At 37.1% G+C, this 24,647-nt stretch overlaps 3 protein-coding genes across 6 annotated transcripts in view; all 3 read left to right on the forward strand.

Annotated features, from left to right (window-relative positions):
- LOC123873176 (G-protein coupled receptor moody-like) overlaps nucleotides 1-9,213 on the forward strand; it is a 68,033-nt gene extending 58,820 nt beyond the window's left edge. For 2 of the 4 annotated variants that reach the window (XM_045917899.1, XM_045917898.1), the window contains 4 exons: nucleotides 1,193-1,346; nucleotides 2,899-3,125; nucleotides 3,646-3,789; nucleotides 7,991-9,213. In XM_045917899.1, the coding sequence (XP_045773855.1) occupies nucleotides 1,193-1,346; nucleotides 2,899-3,125; nucleotides 3,646-3,789; nucleotides 7,991-8,232 (767 nt within the window). In that variant the 3' untranslated portion in view covers nucleotides 8,233-9,213. Of the gene's footprint in view, nucleotides 1-1,192; nucleotides 1,347-2,898; nucleotides 3,126-3,645; nucleotides 3,872-7,988 lie in introns of all 4 variants that reach the window. The other 2 variants (XR_006797623.1, XM_045917900.1) reach the window with 2 other exon arrangements.
- An 897-nt stretch (nucleotides 9,214-10,110) lies between these two features.
- Nucleotides 10,111-19,376, forward strand: LOC123873168 (zinc finger CCCH domain-containing protein 14). Its single transcript, XM_045917884.1, has 13 exons — nucleotides 10,111-10,371; nucleotides 10,582-10,624; nucleotides 10,954-11,121; nucleotides 11,447-12,111; nucleotides 12,474-12,718; nucleotides 13,750-13,896; nucleotides 14,308-14,446; nucleotides 14,952-15,139; nucleotides 15,809-15,934; nucleotides 16,209-16,570; nucleotides 17,060-17,287; nucleotides 18,049-18,228; nucleotides 19,149-19,376. The coding sequence occupies exons 1-13, from the start codon at nucleotides 10,333-10,335 to the stop codon at nucleotides 19,352-19,354; spliced, it is 2,736 nt and encodes a 911-aa protein (XP_045773840.1). The 5' UTR covers nucleotides 10,111-10,332; the 3' UTR covers nucleotides 19,355-19,376.
- Nucleotides 19,377-21,397: 2,021 nt separating this feature from the next.
- The window catches only part of LOC123873178 (arylalkylamine N-acetyltransferase 1-like), an 89,430-nt gene continuing 86,180 nt past the window's right edge, over nucleotides 21,398-24,647 (forward strand). The window contains exon 1 of the mRNA XM_045917904.1: nucleotides 21,398-21,749. Within this exon, the coding sequence (XP_045773860.1) occupies nucleotides 21,738-21,749 (12 nt within the window). The 5' untranslated portion in view covers nucleotides 21,398-21,737. The remainder of the gene's footprint in view (nucleotides 21,750-24,647) is intronic.

Here is a 24,647-nt window from a genome sequence, read left to right on the forward strand (position 1 = left end):
TGTAAGTACTGTCATATATACTCTCTTTCATTTTGTATTTTTGAAAATCATCAGTACATGACCATATTGGCATGGCATGCAGTACTTACTGCAGGCCAATCGACAGAGGCAAATAGCCAGCCAGAGATCTAATGTAACTATAGTTCATCCATGTGGAATTCGGTTGTAGTTAGGCATTCCTACAGGAACATTTGAATTTTCCACGATAAAATGTTCTAGGGTTAATTAATCCCAAATCAGGTTAGGTAATCGTTGTGGCGTGAAAGAGTAACAAACATCCAAACTTTTCATTTAAAATATTAAGTACTTAAGGTTTTAAAATTTGGTTACCCTAAATATTAGACCAAGACCTATTAAACGAAAAGAGCTATTAAGCTCCTAAATTACCTTTGTATTCCTTGGAGACATAATATAAATTAACATTTTCATCTGATACCAGTCTGTAAGTTGGAACCGAATGGAATTGTTTAGCTTTAGCCTGAGTATATGCGACGTTTACTAGAATTACAGTCGTAGAATTTGAATTTGAATTTGAATTCAGTAAGGGTATCGACCTGATATTGTTGAATTGTACCTAGCTAAAACAAAAACAATTAGCTGTCGATAAAAATCAGAATGAAATGAAATAAGAATTGAATTGAAAAATATAATAAGGAAAGGTGGGCTAGTGATATCAAAATTCAAAAAGTGGTTGGTAATTGATAACCTGATATTGAATTATTAGTCAGTGACCATTTAATTAAAGATTTTTAAAAATCCTGTATGAATTTTGTATTCAGCACATAGGTACACGAATTTTTAAAATCCTATATGAATTTTACAACGGCATTCACAATGCTGTTTGGAATTTACCCCAATCCAATCGGTATTAGACGTTAACCGTTCAAATGTGGCCACTCAGTTTAACGCGTGATTATCGCGATAATTACGGCGTTGTTGGACATTGATGTTAACCTTAATGTAGCCGCAACATTAAGAGGCAACGAAATCCCTTCGTTTACACGATAGAGAACCTAAGAAGATTTGGAAGAAGGAACCCACCTTCAAAAACATGGCATTTACCCCTTCCAAATTAGCCCGCTTTTATCTTAGACTGCATCATCACTTAGATACCACCGTGAGATTGCAATCTAGGGCTAACTTGTATCTGAATAGAAATAAAAAAACATTAATTTATTATTCTTATTCACAGGTAAATTCGACTACGATCAAGAATTGGGTACATGTTCCATAGTGCCGGACGATAATGGTCGTTCAGCGAAGACTGCACTCTTCGTTATAGCCTTCATAGTTCCTGCGATGCTTATCTTCATCTGCTACGCGAGGATCTTTTGGGTCGTCCACAGGTAAGAACTCCTAAAGCCCTTACAGTTCACAAACAACATGCTTACTTGACATTGATATACAAAAATGAACTGTACGAAGGCATTCACACTATCTGCATCGTGACATGATTCATATAGTTCCTATACCATGTTCACTAAATCGAGCTAACATAGGGCGCTCTCTCTTGCACAATTGTATACAAGTGAAAAGGATGCACTATTATTGTTCAGTGGGTGTGACCATTCCCTGAAAATATCAGCCCCTCACTAAAAATCCTTAAAGAATGCTAGTTTTTGCCCGTTATGGAAAATGTTTCTTTTATTTTAGTCCCAGCAAACCAAGATTTCAACACTTCACGACTGTTCTCGTGTTCAGGATAATAGGGAGGCATAAGCCACATTTAACGACTTTGGCTATTAAAGAAATGACAGATCATTTGCAAAAATTGCAAGTCGTAAGCCAGTCCATAATCAAATTGAAATACTTTGAAACTCCTTAATGGAACTCGAAGAATCTTAAGATGAGAGCGTATGAATGATCGGAAACTTGGTAATGTGCTTTTAAAATACTTAGACTGTTCAGTTTTACTCACAAAAAGATATGTTTAGGCTTTCAAGTGCTTAGGAATTTAGCCCAACGAATGAGTTTTAAATACTTTGGTTCTTTCAATTCTTCTTCAAATTACAAAGGTGCGCAATGTGAATGTTTTTATGCTCTGAAGCGCGTACCTTATCTTTATGGCAAGAACAAATAGGGAGCTGACATTTTTATTCTGTATTTGGTTTTACGGGACAATAAAATTGTATACCTTCATATCTATGGGGGTCAGGCGACAAATGCCTATTTCGTGGTCAAATAAAAAAGGTTTCTGAACATTGAAACATTTTTGGTACCTCCGTTTTAGTGGACTTTTTATTAGGATACTTTTACGAGACCGGCTAACAGGCACAGTGATCCTCTGACTTCTAATTTCACAGGCGTAGGTTTAATACAGAAGGAAACCATAAAACGGATCAGTGACCAACTATTGCTACGCTACGTTTTCAGCAATTGGTTTTACGCGACCAATACGCATGGGCATTTTCGGACAAACTTGACTAAGCAAAACCGATTACCCTCTTTAATAGCGGATTACATTAGGTTATGTACAGTATACATTGATATGATATCATCAGTATATCCTTTTATCCACAAACAACATCGTCTAACTAAGTGCTCAACGCAGGATAAAGAAGAAGTGTGTTTATTTGTTGATTTTTCCTTTAATTAGGTACGCCGCAATTAAATCAAATCAAAAAAAGATGTGATTGACGTACAAAATATGTTGCTCCTCAAAATATGTTGGTATATATTTTTTGCATAGATATAATTAAAGACTTGGAGAGTAATATAGTCTACTTTTATCACGAAAAATTAGGTTAAAAGTTTTCACAAGATTTTTAGAAAACCGAAGTCCACGCAATAGTAAAAATGGCCTTGCCTCATTTTATGTCATTTTGAAATCCAAAGGTAAGTAATTTAAGTACGTTGGAAAATGAATGAGTAGCTAATGTTCGACTTTTTCTTTCACAGTTCAGAGCAAAGGATGCGTGAGCATCAACGCTCTCAACACAACATCCCTGGAACCCTCAACAACGGCAGTGACAAGCGTTCAACGATCAAAGATACTAGAGAAACCAAAGCACGTCGCAATGAATGGAGGATAACGAAGATGGTGTTGGCCATCTTCCTCTCATTCCTGGTCTGCTACCTGCCCATCACTATCGCAAAAGTCGCTGATAGTCACGTACATTACCCTGGTAAGCTATGTCTGATAACTTCACATTTTCTTGGACGAATTGCTGTAAGAACAACAGTAACTCCAATACTAATAACTTTTGTAGACAGCGCGACTATGCAATGTGCGAAGCGACATGATTGATTTTAATTCGAGAGAGAGAAATGACGAGTAGAAACTACAATAGAAACTCAACACGATAGTTCCAAGGAAGTTCTTAATATTCAAGTTTACTCAAGAAAACTCTCGCCTTATAATAATATTATGTCAAAAGGATCCAACCACGCAGAGTTAGTTCTTTGATACTCAACTTTAAAGTCTGAGCTTTAATGTGCAAATTTTGAATACTTACTCTGTTTGGGTAGAAAACAAGTGATGTAGAATTTCTCTTGTAATTAAATCTAATGAATACTTAGTTACTCTACAATCTACATGATTGGTCTAATTATCCTTGATCCATGTCCCCCATCTCCCCTCAAGTCGCGGCCATCATCCGGTAATTAATAAAGGGAAGGTAATAACACTTTTTTGATCTCTTGCAGTATTCCACATAGCGGGCTACCTCCTCCTGTACGCGAGCGCATGCGTGAACCCAATCATCTACGTGATAATGAACGCGCAGTACCGCGCAGCCTACGCAGCCGCGCTCTGCTGTCCCCTGTCGCGGCTGTCGGGCCTCACCAGCGGTGCGTATCCATCATCGCCCGCATGCCACATCAAGAAACCGGAACGCACCTCCGCGTTCGCCTCCTATATCAGAACTTGAAGGTATCATTGTTTGGTATCCTGCCCTGCTTTGTGATGTCGTGCTTTTAGGCCAGTTTTTCGTTTTTTGAGCTATACGGGATTTTGGTGTTTTTGCTTCTACCGGGGTGAAAGTCTCATTTGCTTCTGCCAACTGCAACTCTCTTATTTTAATTGGTGTAATTTTCGTAGTTTTAAACCCGGGGTCCTTAGTCATAAGTTGGATGACGCGACGCGTCCAGATCCAAACTGACTTACCAAGTTCAGGATGCTATTCAATGTTTAAAGGTACTCCAGTACGTATCCATTATCGCCAGCATGTCTCTATGTATCATCATGAAACCGGAGTACACACGATCAAGTTCTGATATAGAAGACGAACTAGTATTCGTCTCCTATATACATCAAATCTTGAAGGTATAGTTGCTTCGTATTCCGTCTTGCTTTTAGGCCACAGTTTTGTTTAGGCTATATAGGTGATTTTGGTGTTTTTGTTTCTGCCAGCTACTACTCACTTATTTTAACTGTCGTAAGCTCTCATTTTGTTTCTGCTGGCTCCGACTCACTTATTTTATGTAACCCTCCTATTTTCAAACCTGTTCGGGGTACTTAAGTCGTGAGTTGGTTCACGCGATGCGTCCAGATCCAAACCGACTGACCAAGTCTGCGTTCGACTCCTGTAACAGAACTTGAAAGTATCATTACTTCGTATCCTGTCCTGCTTTGTGATGTACTTTTAAGCCACAGCTTTTTGGGCTATAGGTGATTTTGATTTTGTTGCTTGCATTCGTTGGTGGTATTCAAAATTATATTACGATATTCTCAACTCATTGAAATTGGGATAAAACACCCCTCTATAAGACTCCCCGAATAACATCAAGAAACCGAAGCGCACCTCTTTGTTCTTCTCCCAAAACTTGAATGTGGTTTTGCTCGGTATCCTGCTTGGCGTAACTTTTCTGGAGATTCAGATGTCTTTGGATATTGGCTTTTAATTACTTATGATTGAATGTTTGTGTAGGGCTTCCATTGACAGTTTTCTGGCGCTTGTTTGTGAATTTGATGATCGTGGCTTTTAGTGATATTTGGGCTTTAATGGGAACTATGATCTTTATTAACTTACATTTCATTCATTTCTTGAATTTTCACTTTGCATTTCTCACACTAATTTCATTTTTGTTCAGATAATCACAGTAGATCTTTTTCTATTCCCCACAATCCATAAAATGATTTTCATTAGCTGGATTCACACTAAACACGGCAACAAATTCAAATTCAAATTCAAATTCAAATTATTTTTATTCAATTAAACTTTTACAAGTGCTTTTGAATCGTCAAAATAATCTACCACTGGTTCGGAATGCTGTTCCTACCGAGAAGAACCAGCAAGAAACTCGGCGGTTGCTCTTTTCAAATGTACAATTTACAATAATATGCCATACTGTATACAAGCAATTGCAGCGCCGTATATTGCTGGAGCGAATCAAATCCAAGCTTTTTTGTCATTTACATAATCTTCGATTGTATAATAAGCTTTTTCCAGGAGCATACTTTTAATAGATTTTTTAAACTTGTGTAAAGGCAAGTCTAAAATTGATTGTGGAATTTTATTATAAAATATTACACTCATTCCCACAAACGATTTTCCCACTTTCCTGAGGCGGAGCGTAGGATATGCGAGCCTATTACGGTTTCTAGTTTGCCGGTCGTGGAAATCACCGATTTTTTTGTAACTATGAATGTTTTGTCGTACAAAAATTATATTAGCGTAAATATATTGAGAAGCTACTGTAAGAATACCTATTTCCTTAAATTTCTCTCGTAGGGAATCGCGCGGTTTTAAATTATAGATTGCGCGTATTGCCCTTTTTTGTAATACGAAAATTTTTCCAATATCTGCCGCTTTACCCCATAGTAAGATTCCGTAAGACATAATACTGTGAAAATAGGCAAAATATACAATTTTTGCAGTTTCCACATCAGTTATCTGTCGAATCTTTCTAACAGCGTAAGCAGCAGAGCTGAGTTTACCAGCAAGTGTTGATATATGGGCGTTCCATTGAAGCTTGGCATCTAAAGTTATCCCTAGGAACACGGTAGTTTCTTCTACTTTCAACATATCATTATTTACCATTAAATTAAAATCATTTGCCATCTTAGTATTGGGCAATGCGAATTCGACACACTTAGTTTTCTTTGCATTTAAAAGCAAATTATTAACAGTAAACCAATGAGTAACCTGCGATATGGTTCTATTTACATCGTCAAAATTATTATAATTTCTATCGACTTTAAAAATCAAAGACGTATCATCAGCAAATAGTACAATATCGCAATCATTTTGGACGAAATATGGTAAATCGTTTATATATACCAAAAACATGAAGGGACCTAAGATAGAGCCTTGTGGAACACCCATTAGTGAGGCTGATCCGGATGACTTCACATCATTTACACATACAGTTTGTATACGATCACTGAGGTAGGACGCAATGAGACTAAGCGCAGAGTCTTTGATTCCATAGTGGTTCAATTTAGCCAAGAGAGTCTCATGCGAAACGCAATCGAATGCTTTAGACAAATCACAGAAAATTCCAATAGCATTCTGTGAGTTCTCCCATGCATCGAATATATGCTTTAAAAGCATTGCGCCCGCATCGATTGTTGATCGACCTTTAGTAAAACCATACTGCTCCGAATGAAGTAATTTATTCAGATTAAAGTGCTGGAGCAGTTGGTTGAGCATAATTTTTTCAAATATCTTGCTAAAAGTCGGTAAAATTGAAATTGGCCTGTAATTATTTGGGTCAGTTTTACTACCCGATTTAAAAAGAGGAATTAATTTACTATATTTCATAAGATCTGGAAAGGATCCTGAATCTACGGACTCATTAAAGATTAGAGCAAGATATGGAGCAACAATATCAATAATATTGCTGATTACTTTTACTGAAATTCCCCATAGGTCTCCGGTTTTTTTGTACTGTAGCGATTTGAATACTTTAACAATATCATATGGGGTAACGTGTTCAAATTTAAATAATACACTGCACTCAGAAACATTGCTCCTTAGAAGAGTGTAGGCTTCCGTTGGCGACGAGTTAAGGGAACTGGTAGTGGTAACTGGAATGTTTCGAAAAAAGTCCTCAAATACGTTTGCTATTTCTAAGTCGGAGTCAGTAATATGGTTGTTAATTTTAAGTTCCAATTTATTATTTTCCACTTTACGTTTCCCCGTTTCATCTGTGATGATATCCCAAGCTGCTTTGATTTTATTATCAGAATTAATAATTTTCTGTTTTATGTGAATTGACTTAGCTTGTATGCAAACATTTCTAAATAATTTTGAATAATTTCTTACATACTGAACAAATGTTGGAGTATAATTATATTGCTTTTCTGCATACAAGTCAAACAGCTTGTTCCTACTTTTATAAATGCCAGCAGTAGCCCACTCACTAAATTTAAGATTTTTAAACAATCTTTTTTCTATGACTTTAAAAATACAATTAAATTGGGAGTTTATACAGCTAAAAAAAGCTTTATAGAGTTCATCCGGACCACCCTGTGTAAGGTCAATTGTAGGTAAAGTAGATAAAATATTGAGTTTGAATTGCCTTACTTTTTTGGTGGTGACTGGCCTATACTTTATAACTTTTGTTATATTTTGTTGAGAGCTGGGAACAGATATCATTTGTCCACAGTGGTCGGATCTAAGAGTGGTGATAATGGATTTTTTAACAATTTTACAATCACCAAAAATGTTATCAATACAAGTAGCTGAAGTTGCAGTTACACGTGTGGGCTCAACAAAAATGTTTTCTAAATTAAAACTTTTAAATAAGTTAAGTAATCTGTCTGTAAAGGAGGTGTGAAGTAAAATATCAATATTAAAGTCTCCACAAATCAATATATTTTTTTTTTTTTTTTTTTTTTTTTTTTTTTTTTTCAACCTACGGCATAGTTATAATATTACGTGCGGCAGCGTGCCTCGGCAAAATATGGTCGAGGCACGCCCATACTCATTGCGCTGCCGAGCAAAGCAAAACATTCCGAGATTGCCGGGTTTAGTTTAAATTCAGAAAAACACCATATTAAATTGTTCCATTATACTTGAATAACTAGTCACCCATTCCTTTAGAGAAATGGAACGAGCGTCACGGGTACAGCTTCAGCAACACACGAACGGTGCTAAGCCAAGTATCGCTAGCGGACTCCAGGGCAGACCCTCGGGGCTCCCTTCCCTCTCCAAGGTAGACATCTACCCCGGATCCAGGCCGAGCTCCAGTTTCGGGCCAAGAAACGAGACGGCTACCAGCGGGTTGGGAACGAGAGGAACTTTGATCAAGATGACGAGATTCGAAGTGGACCAAAATCGCTCTTAGTCTGTCGCTTTTTAGCTAGACGAACCAAAGATATTTTTTTTATTAAGTTAGTTTTTTGTTTTTTATGCACTCAAGTGTCCTGCGAATTATGTTTAGATATAAAGTTCTTAAATACTTCTAGAATTAATAACTAAATTCATTGCGAAATCTCAACTGCCTTAAAATACTTATATAATATGGTGTAGTATTGAAGTCAACGTCATTCTAAACTGACTTCAGTAAAGGAAGAGTTTCTTCAGTATTACAATATTGAAGTCAACGTTATTCTAAACTGACTTCAATAAAGGAAGAGTTTCTTCAGTATTATAAAATACGTATATCCGTCCAGCTAAAAAGCGACACACAGGCTATAGCTTTACTAGTGTTTGTATATAGTTAGGTGCCTATTTATGATATTGTAATTTTTAAACATAAGACAAAAATGGTTGTTTATATAATGAAGACCTTTTATTTTGTGCTCGAATTTGGAGTTGTTAGACAGTTACCACCATTTTAAACCACCTAAGATACATTCCAAAATGTAGTTTGTATTTGTATATTTGTACATTCCAGTACCTTTTTGTATTAGTATTTACCTACCTAATTATTATTTATGTTTTGCGGAAGTTTTAATTTAGGTAACGACCAAAAAAATATATTGATAGTTATGTAATGTGAATTTTAACGAATCAATTTTTAATTTATTACGAAACAACATATTTTTCGATTACGATTAAGACGTACACCTGTGTATTTTTAGACAACATACTTAAATGTTTAATATAATTCAGAGAATTTTCAATTAAATGACATGGTGTACCTTTAAATTAAATATTTTTATTGTAATGTATTTACTTAGCTACAATGCCATATTAGTTTTTAAGAAATGGAATTTTTAATATAATTGACGGATATTATTGTATTTAATTGTTCTTATCTACTTAGCGGTAAATTTACCTATTTGGAGATTGTTAATTTGCAATAAAAAATACATACTGTGAAGTACATTGTTTTTTGCCTCCTCTTCCTTTGTTGAACTCAGTCTTCATTGCAAAAATATTGTAATGGTCTTAAATTCGAGGTTTTTTGGAAGGATAATGGCCTGCACATTGCACAATCGAGGGAAAGTTTTCGGGGTACTTTTTTTCTGTCTAAATAGATCGCTTACAACTGCATTACTTACATTGAAAAACGCATACGAGGGACTAAAAGTAGGTAGGTACATACCTACCCCGCGTGCCCGCACCCCATACAAAAAGTCCCTCGAATAGCCGAGGACATTGACAGACTGGGTCCAGACCGCAAAAAAGTACCCGGGGACAGTCCTCGAAAAATCACAATAATGGCACGCATGTCAACACTCAACAGTTATTTTTGTCGAACAATGAACAATGGTTTAGTTGGTGTGTGCTGCACTCCATACTGTAGTGTGGGGAAAAAGAGTCTATTTTCATTTAAAAGTTAATTTCGCCGAAAAAGCCCAAAAATACAGGTAATTATATCAAAGAACTTAGTTGTTAAAAATTGAATTTTGGAGGAACGAAATAAATCCAAAACATTTTTTCAAATGAGTAGGTATATAACTAATTATATAACTAATTTAAAGGAAAATAAAACCCCATCCAATGAAAAACCTCACATGCTATAAAATGCTATTGTACAAACATTAACGATGTTATTAATTATTTTGTTGAATGTATAAACCACTATGTATTGTAGTCTTTGCACTATGCCATTGAGCCATCAGCCAACCAACTCACAATGTTTGATACATTTACAATGTTACCCATATCAACTGTAAATCAGGCATGTCACCACAATGCAGGATGTTGTTTCTAAACGAAGTAACCTTCAAAACTTCAATGTCAATGTCAGCTGGCTTTTGACAATCACTGAGTTGACAGATGTCAAAAATTTACCATGGCTGCCGTTTTGCTGCCTTGCCGTTAAACGATTATTTATTAGCCAATATACTGTCTTTTTGTGCTATTTGTTAAAATATAGGCTCGTTAAAATGTTTCCTTGTAAAAATAATATTTAATGTGTAGTAATTTACTTTTGCTGTGTTGTGTGTATTCTAAGGTGTTTTAGGCTAAGGAACGTTTGCTAACTTTAGCAAAAATGGATGTAGTCGGCAGCGAAATAGGCCAAAAGATGAGGGTGAATATTGATAAATATTTAATATTTTAGTTAATTTTTAATAAGTATAGACGAAAAACTAAGTTCTTGTTTCTCTCTTTTCTAAAACGGTGCCTCTTAGCTAAGTAAAAATCCAACTACAAACTATTTACTGCCTATGAATATTCTGTATTTCAAGTACTTTACGATTGAAGCTTACACTATGTATTGACTTTACTCAAATGATTTCAGTCAGCCATCAAGGCCAAGCTGACAGAATTGGGGTGCTATGTTGGTAAGTTATTATTCCTTTCCTAGGTAGGTACATTAATATATGTATACATTGATTTTATTAATCCTAGCAAAAGTACTTAAGTAGTTTATGATACTTATCATAAACGATAATTCTGGAAAAAAATTATTCCTTTTTGACTATGGTGTCAGTGCATGAGAGCAAACTTTGATTTCATTTAAAAGTCTTAGAGATAAAGGTTAGGTTAGTTAAATAGATACTTCAAGAGGCTCTATTGGTTAGCATTGTAATCCAGCAGTTACAATTATCATTCATACATACAGAACCCTTAAATTTAACATAGTTCCATAATATTCCTAATAATTGGCCAGATGATGAGCTCCCCGACTATGTGATGGTGATGGTAGCCAACAAGCGCACCAGAGCACAGATGGAGGATGACTTGCAGCTGTTCCTCGGAGACAACACCGAGTTGTTTGTGAACTGGCTGCATCAGGTGTTGAAAAAGCTCCAAGAGGTCACTGTTACTACACCGATAAGTAAGAATAAACTACAGAATTTGTAATAAAGAGCTATATATTTACTATTTATTTCTAATGCATCTATTTATAAACTGAAAATAAGAAACATTCTGCCATGTTGATTCAATATACATATTTTTTATTTAATATTTTCAGTGGGTTTTGTAGGATTAAGACTTCAGTTATGTAATGCAATCTAACTATGCAAACTAAACTAACCTAAACTAAACTAAACTATGCAATACAATATTTTCCGTGACATACATATAAGAAATATGGCTTTCCTATTATTTGTAGTATCTTTTAGAGTACCTAATTTCAATTAATGATTTCTTTTATTTAGAGGCTGATGTTGAAAAAACGAAAGAGAGATCTGTCTCAAAAGATAGGAAAGTTAAAGAAAAGAAAGAAAAATCAAAAAAGAGTGACTCTGCAAAAAAGTCAAAGAAGAAGGAAAAACAAAAAGACAAAGCTCGTAAAAAAGTAGAAAAGAAATCACACAAGAGTAAGAAAAAAAGTAAACATCATGAAATGATTCGACCTAATGTGCCACCTTTACTGATGAATATGGAGAAGGATTCTGAACCATCTATTACAGATGTATTTGCTGGACAGATTTTGAAGAACCATGGGGTTTTGCTTGAACCATATAAAGAAGACCCGAAGCAAGTAGAGACTAAAGCAGTTTTTGAGGAACTGAAAAGACCAATTATCCCTATTATTGATCCTGCAACCATATCACAGCCTGACACAACAGAGAATAATCAAAATATTGATGAGAATAGTGTAAATATTAATGAAAATACTGAAAATATTATTAAAACTACTTCACAAGCAGAAGTCAGAGATGAGCAAATAAAGGAAATTAATCAGATAGAAGCAAAAATACAAGGCCTGAAACAGAAGTTGGCAGAACAGTTAGATTCAATGTCAGATGATGAAGACTTCTTGACTATAAGGACAGAAGCAGAAGAACTTATGAATGACTTTGCTGAAGATGTATTGCAAGTAAGTGTCGGTTTTGGAGGATGACCTAAAATTATCCTATAGTTAAAGATGGATAAAGCCTTAGTTAGATACTTACTGTCGTACTTACAGTAAATATGTCTACAATTTTGTAATTTTTGACATGTTTTATGGTATACAATACAAGTACTTTACTCTGTTTAAAAAAGAATTGATGAATTTTTAGAGTTATTATTACATGTCATGTTGGAATTGGGTGTTTGTTAGTCAAATATTTGTATCTTTCTTGAATATTAACTGCTAATGGCACATATTCTTGCAAGCACTATAAGCTGATGTCTGCAAATGGCTTTTGGTTTCTCAGAAAGGCAGTTAAATTTAAAATCTTAATTTACTTGTTTCAGGAAATATCACAACCACCACCAATAACACCTCCCCTACAACCCCAAAAATCCCCAACACCCCCTCCCAAAATTTTGGAACCAATCCAAAAACCCAGAGAAATATCCAAAGAACCAGAAACCCTACCACAAATAGAACTGAACCTACCCAAAAGACCGATTCGCGAAAGGCTTGGTGCGCGCGAAATACCAAAGGTTCAAGAATTAAAGGAAAAAGAGACAACTAAAAAACCAGAGAGTCCTGAAAGGTTGTTAATTACAAACTCCTTTAAGGTAGTAAGAGAAGATGCCTTTTTATAGTTCTTAGGCTTTTCAGACTGACGTATAGAACATAAATGTTACAGATTATCATTTTTTTACAGAATTCTAAAACTTTTTGCTTTACTTATTTATATATTAGGTACCTTAGTATTAAGGAGTACCTTAAAATTATTTTGAATAGTAACAAGATTTTATGTACCAAACCATATGTGTTCATTATATTGAAAACATCAACAATAATAGTAGGCAGTGGTCAGTGAGTGTCGACCAATCAGAGCTGATTGCATTGCATTACACCGTGGTTGTCAAAATACGGCAGTAGACCCACGGGAGAGCTACATATAAATAAGTTACTTTTTATCCAGGAAAATTGTGGCTGGATTTTATAAAATCCTTCACACGGACGAAGTAGCAGCTTGTCTACCGCCACTAAGCGGAATTTAAATTACGAAATTAATGGCATGAGATTAATTCCACTACATTAATTTCATTATCAATTGCACGTGTAAGGTCTATTTTCATATTGCATGCATTACGAAATTAGATATTTACACATGCAATTGATATAATGAAATTAATGTCGTGGAACTAATTTCGTGCCACTAATTTCGTAATGTAAATTCCGCTTTACAGTGTGACGATTTTTTTTTTTCTCTCCATATCTCTGCCATCTGCGATCAGTCCTTGGACTATGAACAGGTTTGAGGACCGTAAATGTTTAACAGTTGAGGCTTTGCACATCCAGCGATGTGACATCCCTTCAAGATGAAGTATTACTATATGCTGGCCAATCTTGTAGTGTCTTGTAGTGTACAGTGTGACGATTGCAATCACTTCTGTTTAGCTAACACTTTCACTCTCGGCGAAAATACACTGTTGCAGTAAGATTAACATAAATTGAGCCAATCACAACAATCGCGGATGTTGCAACGCGATGCACAAAACTTTCGTGTTACTTTGAATTGGGAACATGCTAAAACTAAGTTAAGTCCGTAATGGTGATTGCTGCTGTTTTCAGATTCACTCCAGAGAAAGAAATTGAGTTTCGACCGCAAAGATCAGCAAGGAGTCGGTTGGGAAGTCAGTCGGAATTGCAGAGAAGAATTTCTATATCTGAAGACAGCTCTGACAAGTGTGAGTCGAGCTCAAAGAGACTCACTTCCAAGTAAGTTCTTGTTAACTACTTAGTCTATGTAAGTAGCTTAACCTACTTTACTGCATCAGAAATCGACCAACCCATGGGCCCTAATGCCTATGTGTGTACTAGAGATGTGACAGAGGTTCGATTACGATTTCAGCTCCGATAAATTTTAATCGGAAGTCGAATATGCTGATGCTGCTTAACTTCACTACAAGTACTGTTTAAGATTTTAAATTCGTTTTTTTTTGGCTTCGCGACCACCTCTGATACTGGTTCAGATAAACCAAATTCAAAGCTCCGCTTCTGAATTCGGTTCCGACGTAGCCACTTCCGTAACATGCCTGGTATGCACCATTCCAACAACCTCAGAATATCCTAATACTTTATTATGTACCAGCAGTCAGAGCTATTCCTCAAAAATCTATTCTATTCCAGAGTGTCAGTATTAGAGAACCGCAGCGGACGGTCGACGTGCGCGTCGGTGGTGCGCGTGCGTCCGCGGCCGCGCGTGTCCGCGCCCGCCTCCAGCCTGCTCATGCGCGCCGTGGCGGATGCGCACAAGAGCTTGCTTAACGTGAGTTTATCTAAGTATTGGTCTACTCTATAGCATTAGAGAACCGCAGCGGACGTTCGACGTGCGCGTCGGTGTTGCGCGTACGTCCGCCTTCAGCCTGCTCATGCGCGCCGTGGCACTTAAGAGTCTTCTTAGTCCATCAGCCTGTGTGCGCCCACTGCTGTCCACCAAACACGGTCCTCCGCCTTCCTCATCCATCCGCTCCATGCCTTCTTAACGTGAGTTTATGTAATGGTGGTCTATTCCAGAGTGTCAGTGTTAGAGAACCGCAGCTCGGATTCGGATTTATTCATTGACTTGTGCTATAAGACCTATCTACCTGCCAAACATGATTGTAGGTCAACGGGAAGTACCCTATAGGTTTCTTGACAGAAACAACAGACAGACAGACAACGAAGTGATCCTATATGAGTTCCTTTTTTCCTTTTGAGGTACGGAACCCTAAAAAAATGGCGAAGGGGTCTTAAATGGGCATACAAACTTGAGTTACCTTTGGTACTTGCAGATCCCGCCAAAAGTAGACCCAGAACCGCAGAAAATTAAACGCGCCCTTGTCTTACCGATGCGGAGATGTATGGAAGCTCAAAAAATTGTCATACAAGTCCCAGGTGGAGCTGACACACAGTCAGACAGCCAGGGCGATACCATTAGCCTCGGTGATATGGATAGTGAAGGCGACGATAAGAGTTCCAAGTGAGTATGTTTTTTATTGAAAGATAGGCTTGGGCTTGATGACAATCATCACACTAATAAAGGCGAAATATACTAATCACACTAATATTATAAAGGAGAAAGTTTGTATGTGTGTGTGTGTGTGTGTGTGTGTGTGTATGTTTGTTACTCCTTCACGCAAAAACTACTGGACGGATTGGGCTGAAATTTAGAATGGAGATAGATTATACCCTGGATTAGCACATAGGCTACTTTTTATCCCGGAAAATCAAAGAGTTCCCACGGGAATTTTAAAAAACCTACATCCACGCGAACGAAGTCGCGGGTATCAGCTAGTTAATAGTAAAGGCGAAAGTTTGTGTGTATGTATGTGTGTGTGTGTGTGTTTGTAACTCTTTCACGCAAAAACTACTGGACGAAGTTGGCTGAAATTTAGAATGGGAATAGATTATACCCTGTATTAAAACATAGGCTACTTTTTATCCTGGAAAATCAAATAGTTCCCACGGGATTATTAAACATCCATCTGTGTGATGGTGAACTGAGTGTGTGATGGTGTGCTGTGTGTGTGGATGTGTTCAAAACTAGTCGGGCTTACGCCGACTAACCACGTGATTACAGCTGGGATCATCTATATTTATAATAGAAATCACTCACAATAACTTAAACGCTGCCATTACCTTATTACAGGGTAGCAAGTGACATTGCTGAGAAGGTAGACTTTGCGCCACAAAACATCACCAAAGTTATTAACAACACTGATTATGTGCCGGGAAGTGGATCTAGTAGACAAGAAGATATCATTGTGGATACTATGTAAGTTTCATTTTTACTAACTTATTTAGAAAAAAAAACATGAAATGTTGTTAAAGTAATTTCTAGTTAATTAGTCTACCACAAAACATTTTTACTCTTCCTTTGTTACCTCATCGAATTTTTTTGATTCCATCACCCTTTTTGTAGCATTATTTATGGGTCTGAAAAGTTAAAGGCAACATGAAATTCAAGTTATCACTTGCGTGTAAATAACATCCAGATTATTTCCTTAATAAATCATAGTAGAATAAACCTTATTATTTAACTATTACAGTACAATTCACAACACAACAGTAGGTAAAGACAAGGACACACAATTCATAGTAACAATGGACGGGTACCATCCAAACGCCTTCCTAGCAAAAAAACTCATGACAGAAGGCCTTCTAGACGAGGATGATATGAAAGACAAACCGAAAGAGCCCCCAAAAACTAAACAAAAAGAAAAAGAGAAAGAGATAATAATTGAAACCAAAGAACCAACTATAGAAAAACCAGAAGAAGTAAAAGAGACAGTCATACCAAGCGCCCCAAAGAAAAGACTAAGCAATACAAGCGATGAGAGTGATACGCAAGTTATTATAAACAAGGATGAAGAAAGACAAGTCGAAAAGAGAAAAAGCACAGATGTTATAGGTATGTTGTAGCTAGCTTACATAAAAATACTTACTCTTGACAGTTGCTATTGAATGACCGTTTCACTTTATCCCATGAAGTCCCTCCAGCGATCTGTTGCGACTAGAATGTAATAATGCATACATTTTGAGATCTCACTTGCCATTTTTTAACTCTGTGTCAACTTTCATGACAAAAAAGATTCCGACAAATTGAAAACCTCCTCCTTTTTTTGAAGTCGGTTAAAAAGTACGATTCACGTGTAAATTTAGGACTAAAATTGTACTTTTGACATGACAGTTGACACAGAGCTATAATGGCGAGTTAGATCTCAAAATGTACGCATTATAATTATTTTGTTGATTAATTCAGAAGTTATATAGAAGTTATAAGGTTTAACAGATACAAAGACACAGACAGACATAGACAAAGTGAAATAGACTTGAAAATAATATCTGTGTGTGTTGTTTCAATTAATTCATCTTCTATTTTTCCTATTCTATAACATAGAACCTCCGAAAGAAGTAAATGTAGAAGAAGAACAAAAGGAATCTCCGCCAGCTAAAAAAAGAAGAGCATCACCTATAGTATTTGACGTGGGCAAGAAAGAGAAGGAAGAAACTACTAGCAAGAGAGAAAAGGAGACAGTAAGAGAAAGGACTGTGAGTGCAAGCAGCGACAGTCACGTGACTCTGTCTACTACGGCCAGTTCGCATAAATATGATGCTTTGCCGCCATGTAAGTTATTTTTATATTTGTACAGGTACACGTTGGTGACTCCTTTATTATACTAAGTTATCTCCAAAATTCTAATTTTACATCAGACCTTGTCAAATATAAATTTCCCCACCGTTTTCCCCGCCGCTATAATATTGGTGCCTTCAAAAGAAGAGTATATAGGCACTTTCTAGGCAGGCGCGCTCCACCTTAGATCACATCATCTCTTTAGTGAGATTGCAGTCAAATGCAAGCCTATACAGGGTTGAAGTATACGCTAGTAAAAACGAAGGTAGGTGATAGTACTGATGATTACTGATAGGATACCACAAAAAACGCGATTTAAAAAAAAACCTGTATTTTTAAAAGTTCGCAAGGTATTGGAAATAAAACATCTGACTGGCGCTAGAGGTCAACGAAGATTGTGTAGTTAGGTGCCGCGTCGTGGGCGGGGCATTGCACGCTATTAAATAAAATTTTATTCAACTTAACTTTACTTTTGATTCGTCAAATGCATCTACCACTGGTTTGGAATGACTTTCCTACCGAGAAAAATACTAAATTACTATAACTATTACTATAAGTATTAGACAAATGGTTATTGATATTGATATTGGTCATTGATTGTGTTTAGGTAGTCTAAAATTAGCGCTTATTTTTTGCTAGCGTTCCAATTACAACATGTTTAGTTAAAAAAAAAGATTCCGACGAATTGAGGACCTCCTCCTTTTTGAAGTCGGTTAAAAAGAAAATCATATACAGAACATTCATGTTTTTTTTAGTATCGCTAGCGGAACGCAAGCTAGTCTGGTGCCGTGCGTTCCCGCTGTGTCGCTTCGGCTCAGCGTGTGCCTTCGCGCATCCACGCTGCAAGTTCGCGGCTGCCTGCACCAGGCGCGGCTGTGTGTACTCCCACTCCCCTAACGCCCTGCCCGGCCCGGCCTCCCCTGCGCCTGTCGTTGGTGAGCTATGACTTATACCTTTTCGCCCTCTCTCGTCTGGCTTCACAAAGATTAACCAATGTCAAGTTTGTAGTTATTTACAAGTTAGGGAAACATTATAAGTCTGTGCTGGCGCTCGCCGATACACGCGCGGCACTCCTTTAGAGCGCTTCCCAGTCAGTTCCACCACCAAAAACACCAGTAAAACACAAAACCTAGCCACTTGTAACAAAAAAAAAAAACACCTCAAAAAGGCAGAGCACGCGCGCCAGCAAACACTAACACACGAAGTCCTCAACTTGTACCTTGTTCACGGAGTAGAAAAGAACAGGCGTCATTGGTCACAGATAGGACCATAGGGCACGTTAACTTGTCGTATCGTGTCGTGTAACATGTCATGTCGTTAATGGTCTTTTCTTACTCGCCCGGTATGTATACTAGCCACTAGCCAAGAATATCGAAAATATGGCAGAACTATATTTTAATACTTAAGTATCAACTTTCCACTAGCCAAGAATATCGAAAATATGGCAGAACTATATTTCATTACTTAAATATCAACTTTCAGGTAGATTCAGAATCATACTGAAGTGAATTTTGCTCGTTAACTCAACTCGTTTTTGAACGAATTTTTTTTTTGAGTCATAATTGTTATTAAGTAAAGTCTGTTTACGCTGGCCATAGACGGTCAAGTTAACCGTCAAGCTTGTAGCGGACTTGACGCGGCGTCCAGTCAACTTATAGCATAACTAAACACCGTCAAGTTTACCTGACGCTGCTTCAAGTTAGCTGCAAAATTGACGGTAAACTTGCTGGTCAGCTTAGCTAACACATTAGTGTATTCACTTGATCACAAACTGCGTTGGCCTGATGATAATTGCGATCCAATTTCAAAGAGACATACAAGTCCTTCTCTCAAAATATATTTTGTTTCTTTCCAGCATCGCACGTAGTCCCAGCAGCCAACTACAAGTCCATATCCGCCGTAACTCTCCCCAGCATGTGCAAGTTCTACCCGGGCTGTGTGAACCCCGCCTGCCACTACTACCACCCCAAGCCGTGTCGGTACGGCAAGGCGTGCGCCAACAAGCTCGAGTGCAACTTCTACCACCACGACGTCGCGCACAAGTGGAAGTACTCCGTCTAATTATATTCACTGATCTATCCCATTCTGTGTTTTATTTTGTCTAAATCCTTGGGTACGGGGACTAATGCCACAGGTAATGCGCAATTCAAATGTATAGCTACATAGCGACCTGTCATAGCTGAAACAAGACGTTTTGAACGGCGCAAAAATAGCTCGGCCAATCAAAGCGCGCGTTCGTCCGCTATTGGTTGTTGCGTATGCGCCATGTTTTGCATGCGCAAATTATGAGCAAGATAGCATGACTATCTTGTGTTTAGAATAGTAATGTCAGGCAAGGTCTGTATAATATCATCCTCCTAGTGTCAGAGTCGCACCTTTAGGCAGGCACTTTTAAGTCATCAACATCTATGGTCCTTTGGAACATTGTAGGTACCCTTCTATTAGAATCTTCCTTTCTAATAGGTCCCAGACTCCAGTTTATCTGTCAAGGCCAATAAATACCAATTGCGCCCAATTGTATGATAGATTATTTTGGACACAGATTTCCTCCTTAACTATCTACCTACGTCGCGCAACGGATCATCAACGTAGGTATAAAAATAAGAGTAGGTACCTAGGTTGGAAGGCAACTACCTACTGAGGTAGGTTCCTATGAAACTTATTAAAATCTGACAAAAATCAGAGTCAGGAAATGTGCAATGCATCGTCGGTAGGTATTAGGTCATTTATTAATTTTAGCGCAGTAATGACCGCTGTGGTCTTACAAGCGGGAGGTACCGGGTTCGATTTCTGGCAGGAGCAATTTGAGGAATAAAAAAATATAAAGATAAAGTTAGAGGTGCCTACCCGAGATTGAACCCCTACCTCTCGTATATGAGGCGGACGTCTAAACCATTAGGCTATCACGGCTGTTTTAGATAGGTAGTATAAAGGTAGGTAATAAAATCTACTCATATAGTATAGACACCTACCATAATAGATATCTAGTTAGCTAATCTATATCCATACTTAGTATTATAAATGCGAAAGTGTGTCTGTCTGCTACGTTTTCACGGCCCAAGCGCTGAACCGATTTTAATGAAAGGTATAGGCATGGGATACATCCCGGGGAAGGACATCTAAGGTTACTTTTTATCCTGGAAAATCAAAGAGTTCCTACGGGATTTAAAAAAAAAACGAAATCCACGCGGGCATTCTCTAGTAAATTATAAGTTGTTTATGCAATCAATTATCATTGGATTTTTTAGGCTACTATGATGAAATATTATTTTATGGTTTTGTATGATAAAGTAGGTATAAAAAATGTATTAGGTTTATTTGTAATTTTAAGATACCTACGACATATTATACAGAGTCGCAAAAGGTGCGGTCGAATCGACTGTTTGTTTGCATTTAGTCGACCTTCTTGTATCTTCAATTATTAGTGAGTAGGTATCTTTATCTTTTATCAATTAACAAATATGGCCACATACGGCACTTTATAGTCCCCTTTATCTATACTACTTACCTAGAAGGTATAAAACGAGAAACTGAGTAACTGGCTGGGTCCATAGTCTAGCTAGACCCATGCAGTATCTCAAGTCTAGACTTGAGATTTTTCATTTCAGGCTAAGTACCTACGTCATTGCTATCCCCGGAGCCTACGTCTCTGACCCGCTCTCGAACCCGGTCAGCGGCCTGTTTCTTAACCATTACGTACGGTTTCACAGAAAGAAACCACTGCCTTTCAAGCTTCGTCCTTTCCGAGCACCTTCACGCCTGGATGTGAGAGATTGCTTCTCACTTGGTCGACTAGTGCACACCATTTGGGGTCCAAAGCAAAGCACACTTTTAGTGTAGATACCTAATATGTTGAGCAGTGTCCCGATCCTCATCGTAGTGGTTAAAAAGGATTTAAGGATACTCCAACAGGATGTTTAAAAATCCTAAATCACCAGTAGATACCATCATAGACATAGTCGCGGGCATCAGCTAGTTTTAGAATTATATCTAAAACAATGTAGGATAGGTATTATAGTCTATACTCTACAATGTCTACATTTGCAGCTATCAACTACTAAGCAATTTAATATTATAAGCAAATCATCCGCAGGCCCCTACCATCCTGTAATCATCCGTATGCCCAACATCATACACGCAGGAGATTCTAGAGAAATCCCAGTAAGATTTCGGCACCATAAATGTAAAAGTGTAAAATTTTCAGTCGTGTAAAAAATTATATTCTGTGTAATTTTTACGCGTGTAACAAATAACTATGTAATTTTAGGCGTGTTAAAAAAATATTTGCAATTTTTACGCGTGTAAGAATAAATCTGTGTAATTTTCAGGCGTGTTAAATAAAAATCCGCAAGTATTTGGAAAATGTAAAAAATAATAAGTTTGCGTAAGTTATGACTAAGCTTTTCTGAACTTTTCTGGAGTTATCTAGGCTATAAGAAGCAGCATGGATAGTACGGTGAGTCCAAAATGATAAATACTTATTACCCACCTTGGATGAATGGTCTTATAATATCTCTATGGTACCTACCCATTTGGATTTAGGTAATATTATATACCACACGATGAAATTAACTTTGTTTTTAATTTAGTAGATAATTTTATTATTCCATTTATTTAGTGCATCATAGAAGATATATATAATTATAAATATATCTTTGTATTGTTGTTTGTTTCTATCATAACATTACCACTTATCTTAGTTATCGTTAATTCAACACGTTTAACAGAACGCTTAAGATGTGTTTTGCTCATTATCCAATACCTATAGCTACCTAACTAAATGCATAAATTATTGTAGTAAATATACGTAGCTTGGTTTCCGATGAAATTATGTACCTAAATACATTTTTTTTTTTAAATAAGTAATAAGAATATTTTCCAAAGCTGTCTACCAAGTTGTTTACCAAAGCGCCATGCGCCAAAAACTGCCGTGACTAAAAAAGACAAAAAGCTCAAGTGTGAAGCGGACTCACACACGAAGGGTTCCGATCCGCACCACCGAACAAGATTAAGTACTTACCTATGTCCTTTTTAATTTTTATTAATTTCTGACAGACAGACAGACGGACGGGCAGCGGAGGCTTATAGTAATAGGGTCCGTTGGTTTTGGGTACGGAACCCTAAAAAGCTCCAGTTCAAAAGCCGTGTAAAAACTAGCCTTCACTTAAACTCACGCTGACGTTAAAATTAATCTTATCTTACCCGCATTTTAAAAGCACCGGTTATCTAAAACTTCATCAATTGACAATTAGTATTAATGATTGAGGAAGGTCACATGTTACATTTTTATCTCGATCTAGATAATATTTTAGTTTTATAAGCACGTTTCTAGGTACACGCAAAATGTGGACTTTAGGCTGAAATTAAAAAAAAATATGACGGCCTCACTGGCCCAGTGGTAAGCAGCGCTGTGGTCTTATTAGTGGGAGGTCCCGGGTTCGTTTCCCAGCAGTGGTTTAAAAGTTACCATCCTGCTGGCAAAGCCGTGCCGCCAAGCGATTTAGCGTTCCGGTACGATGCTGTGTAGAAACCAAAGGTTGGAAGGATCATGAATTCCGCATAACTACTTCATCCAACACCAAAGTAGGTAGGACATATTATGCTAATCCTTTAATGTTAAATAATTGATATACCTAGTATACCTAACGATTATATAAAACCAAACATGCTAGTGCAGCGCATTGATTATTATTTATTATTTATCTCATATAGTTAGATACTTACCTACCTATATTCTATATTCCCATTCCGTCAGTCTGTATGCGTCCACCGCTGGACATAGGCCTCACCAAGAGCGCTCCATTAACGAGACGGACATATCTACTTTTTATCAATCTTCAAAAACTTAAATCCACGCGGACGAAATGCCCCAATTTAAGAGGGGTCTCTCCGTCACTCGCTTCATACAAACGTAGTTCCAATTTCATTTGAATATCAAGCAACCAAAGTCCATGAAATTTTGAAGACATATTCTAGAAACTAATATCTATGTCTGTGGTTTTCCAGATTTCTGTTAAAATATTCGGTTTCAAAGTTACGCGGTCTTAAAAATTTACATAGGTACAAATCTTTAAGCCCCTGTAATTTTAAAACTACATATTTTTAGAAAAATCTAAAACACCACAGACACAGATATTAGTTTCAAGAATATGTCTGCAAAATTTCATGGACTTTGGTTGCTTAATATTCAAATGAAATTGGAACTACGATTGTATGAAGCGAGTGACGGAGAGAGCCCTGTTAATGTTTAATGTTTGTGAATAAAATAAAACATACTAATAAATTATTATAAATGCGAAAGTGGGTCTATTTGTTGTCACGTTCTCCGGGTTCGAGCTCTGAACCCATATTGAAGAGGTAGGTACAGAGATTGTTGGCATTCTGAAGATGGACGGACCTAGGAAAGGTACTCTTTGTCCCGGAAAATCAACCAGTTTTCTTGGCATTTCCAAAAACCTAAATCAACACGTATGAAGTCACGAGTATCGAGCAAAAAAGAGAATACTTAAAGTTAAGAAAAAACTAAAAATATTACATGAATTCGTAACCTAATTTAATGTTTAATGAATAAATTGAAAAAGATTAGAAACTACACGTGTTTAAGATTTTTAAACAAAAAATTATATCGACATGCTCGCACGTTCAGAGGTGGTAGATCGTAGGAAGTGTTTTCGCAAATGTCAAGGATCAATAAATAAATGCGCGCGTGGCTAGGGTTGTCAAATGTCTACACGAATTTTGAGCCTTCATCATCACCATCGCCGGCTTATTATAAGTGAGCACGAATCTCCTCTCAGAATAACAAGTGTAAATTAAAAATTTATAACACCCCCGACAAGTGAAGGTTACAGCAACTAGAAAAGAGCTGATAACTTTCAAACGGCTGAACTGATTTTCTTGGATAATAGCTAAGAACACTCTCGATCAAGCCACCTTCCAAAAAAAACAAGCTAAATTAAAATCGGTTCATTAGTTTAGGAGCTACGATGTCACAGATACATACAGATACACACGTCAAATTTAATATAACCCCTCTTTTTGGATCGGGGGTTAGAAAGATTTTGGCCATAGTCGACCACACTGGCCAAGTGCAGATTGACAGAATTAATCATACAAAACAATATTTTATACTACGAGTATCTTGCGTCGGTCTTCTCTCTTCTTTGATTTTCCGGGATAAAAAGAAACCTATGTCATTCCCCAGGGATGCAAGCTATTTTTAACCGACTTCAAAAAAATGAGGAGGTTCTCAATTCGTCTGAATCTTTTCTGTACCAAATATCGTCAAAACCTGTTAAACGGCTAGGCCGTGAATGTGACAGTGTGACTGCATATCCGTCTGTCTCTACCTATT

This window comes from Maniola jurtina, chromosome 16 (assembly GCF_905333055.1).
Source record: "Maniola jurtina chromosome 16, ilManJurt1.1, whole genome shotgun sequence".
In the NCBI taxonomy this organism is placed as follows: Eukaryota; Metazoa; Arthropoda; class Insecta; order Lepidoptera; family Nymphalidae; genus Maniola; species Maniola jurtina.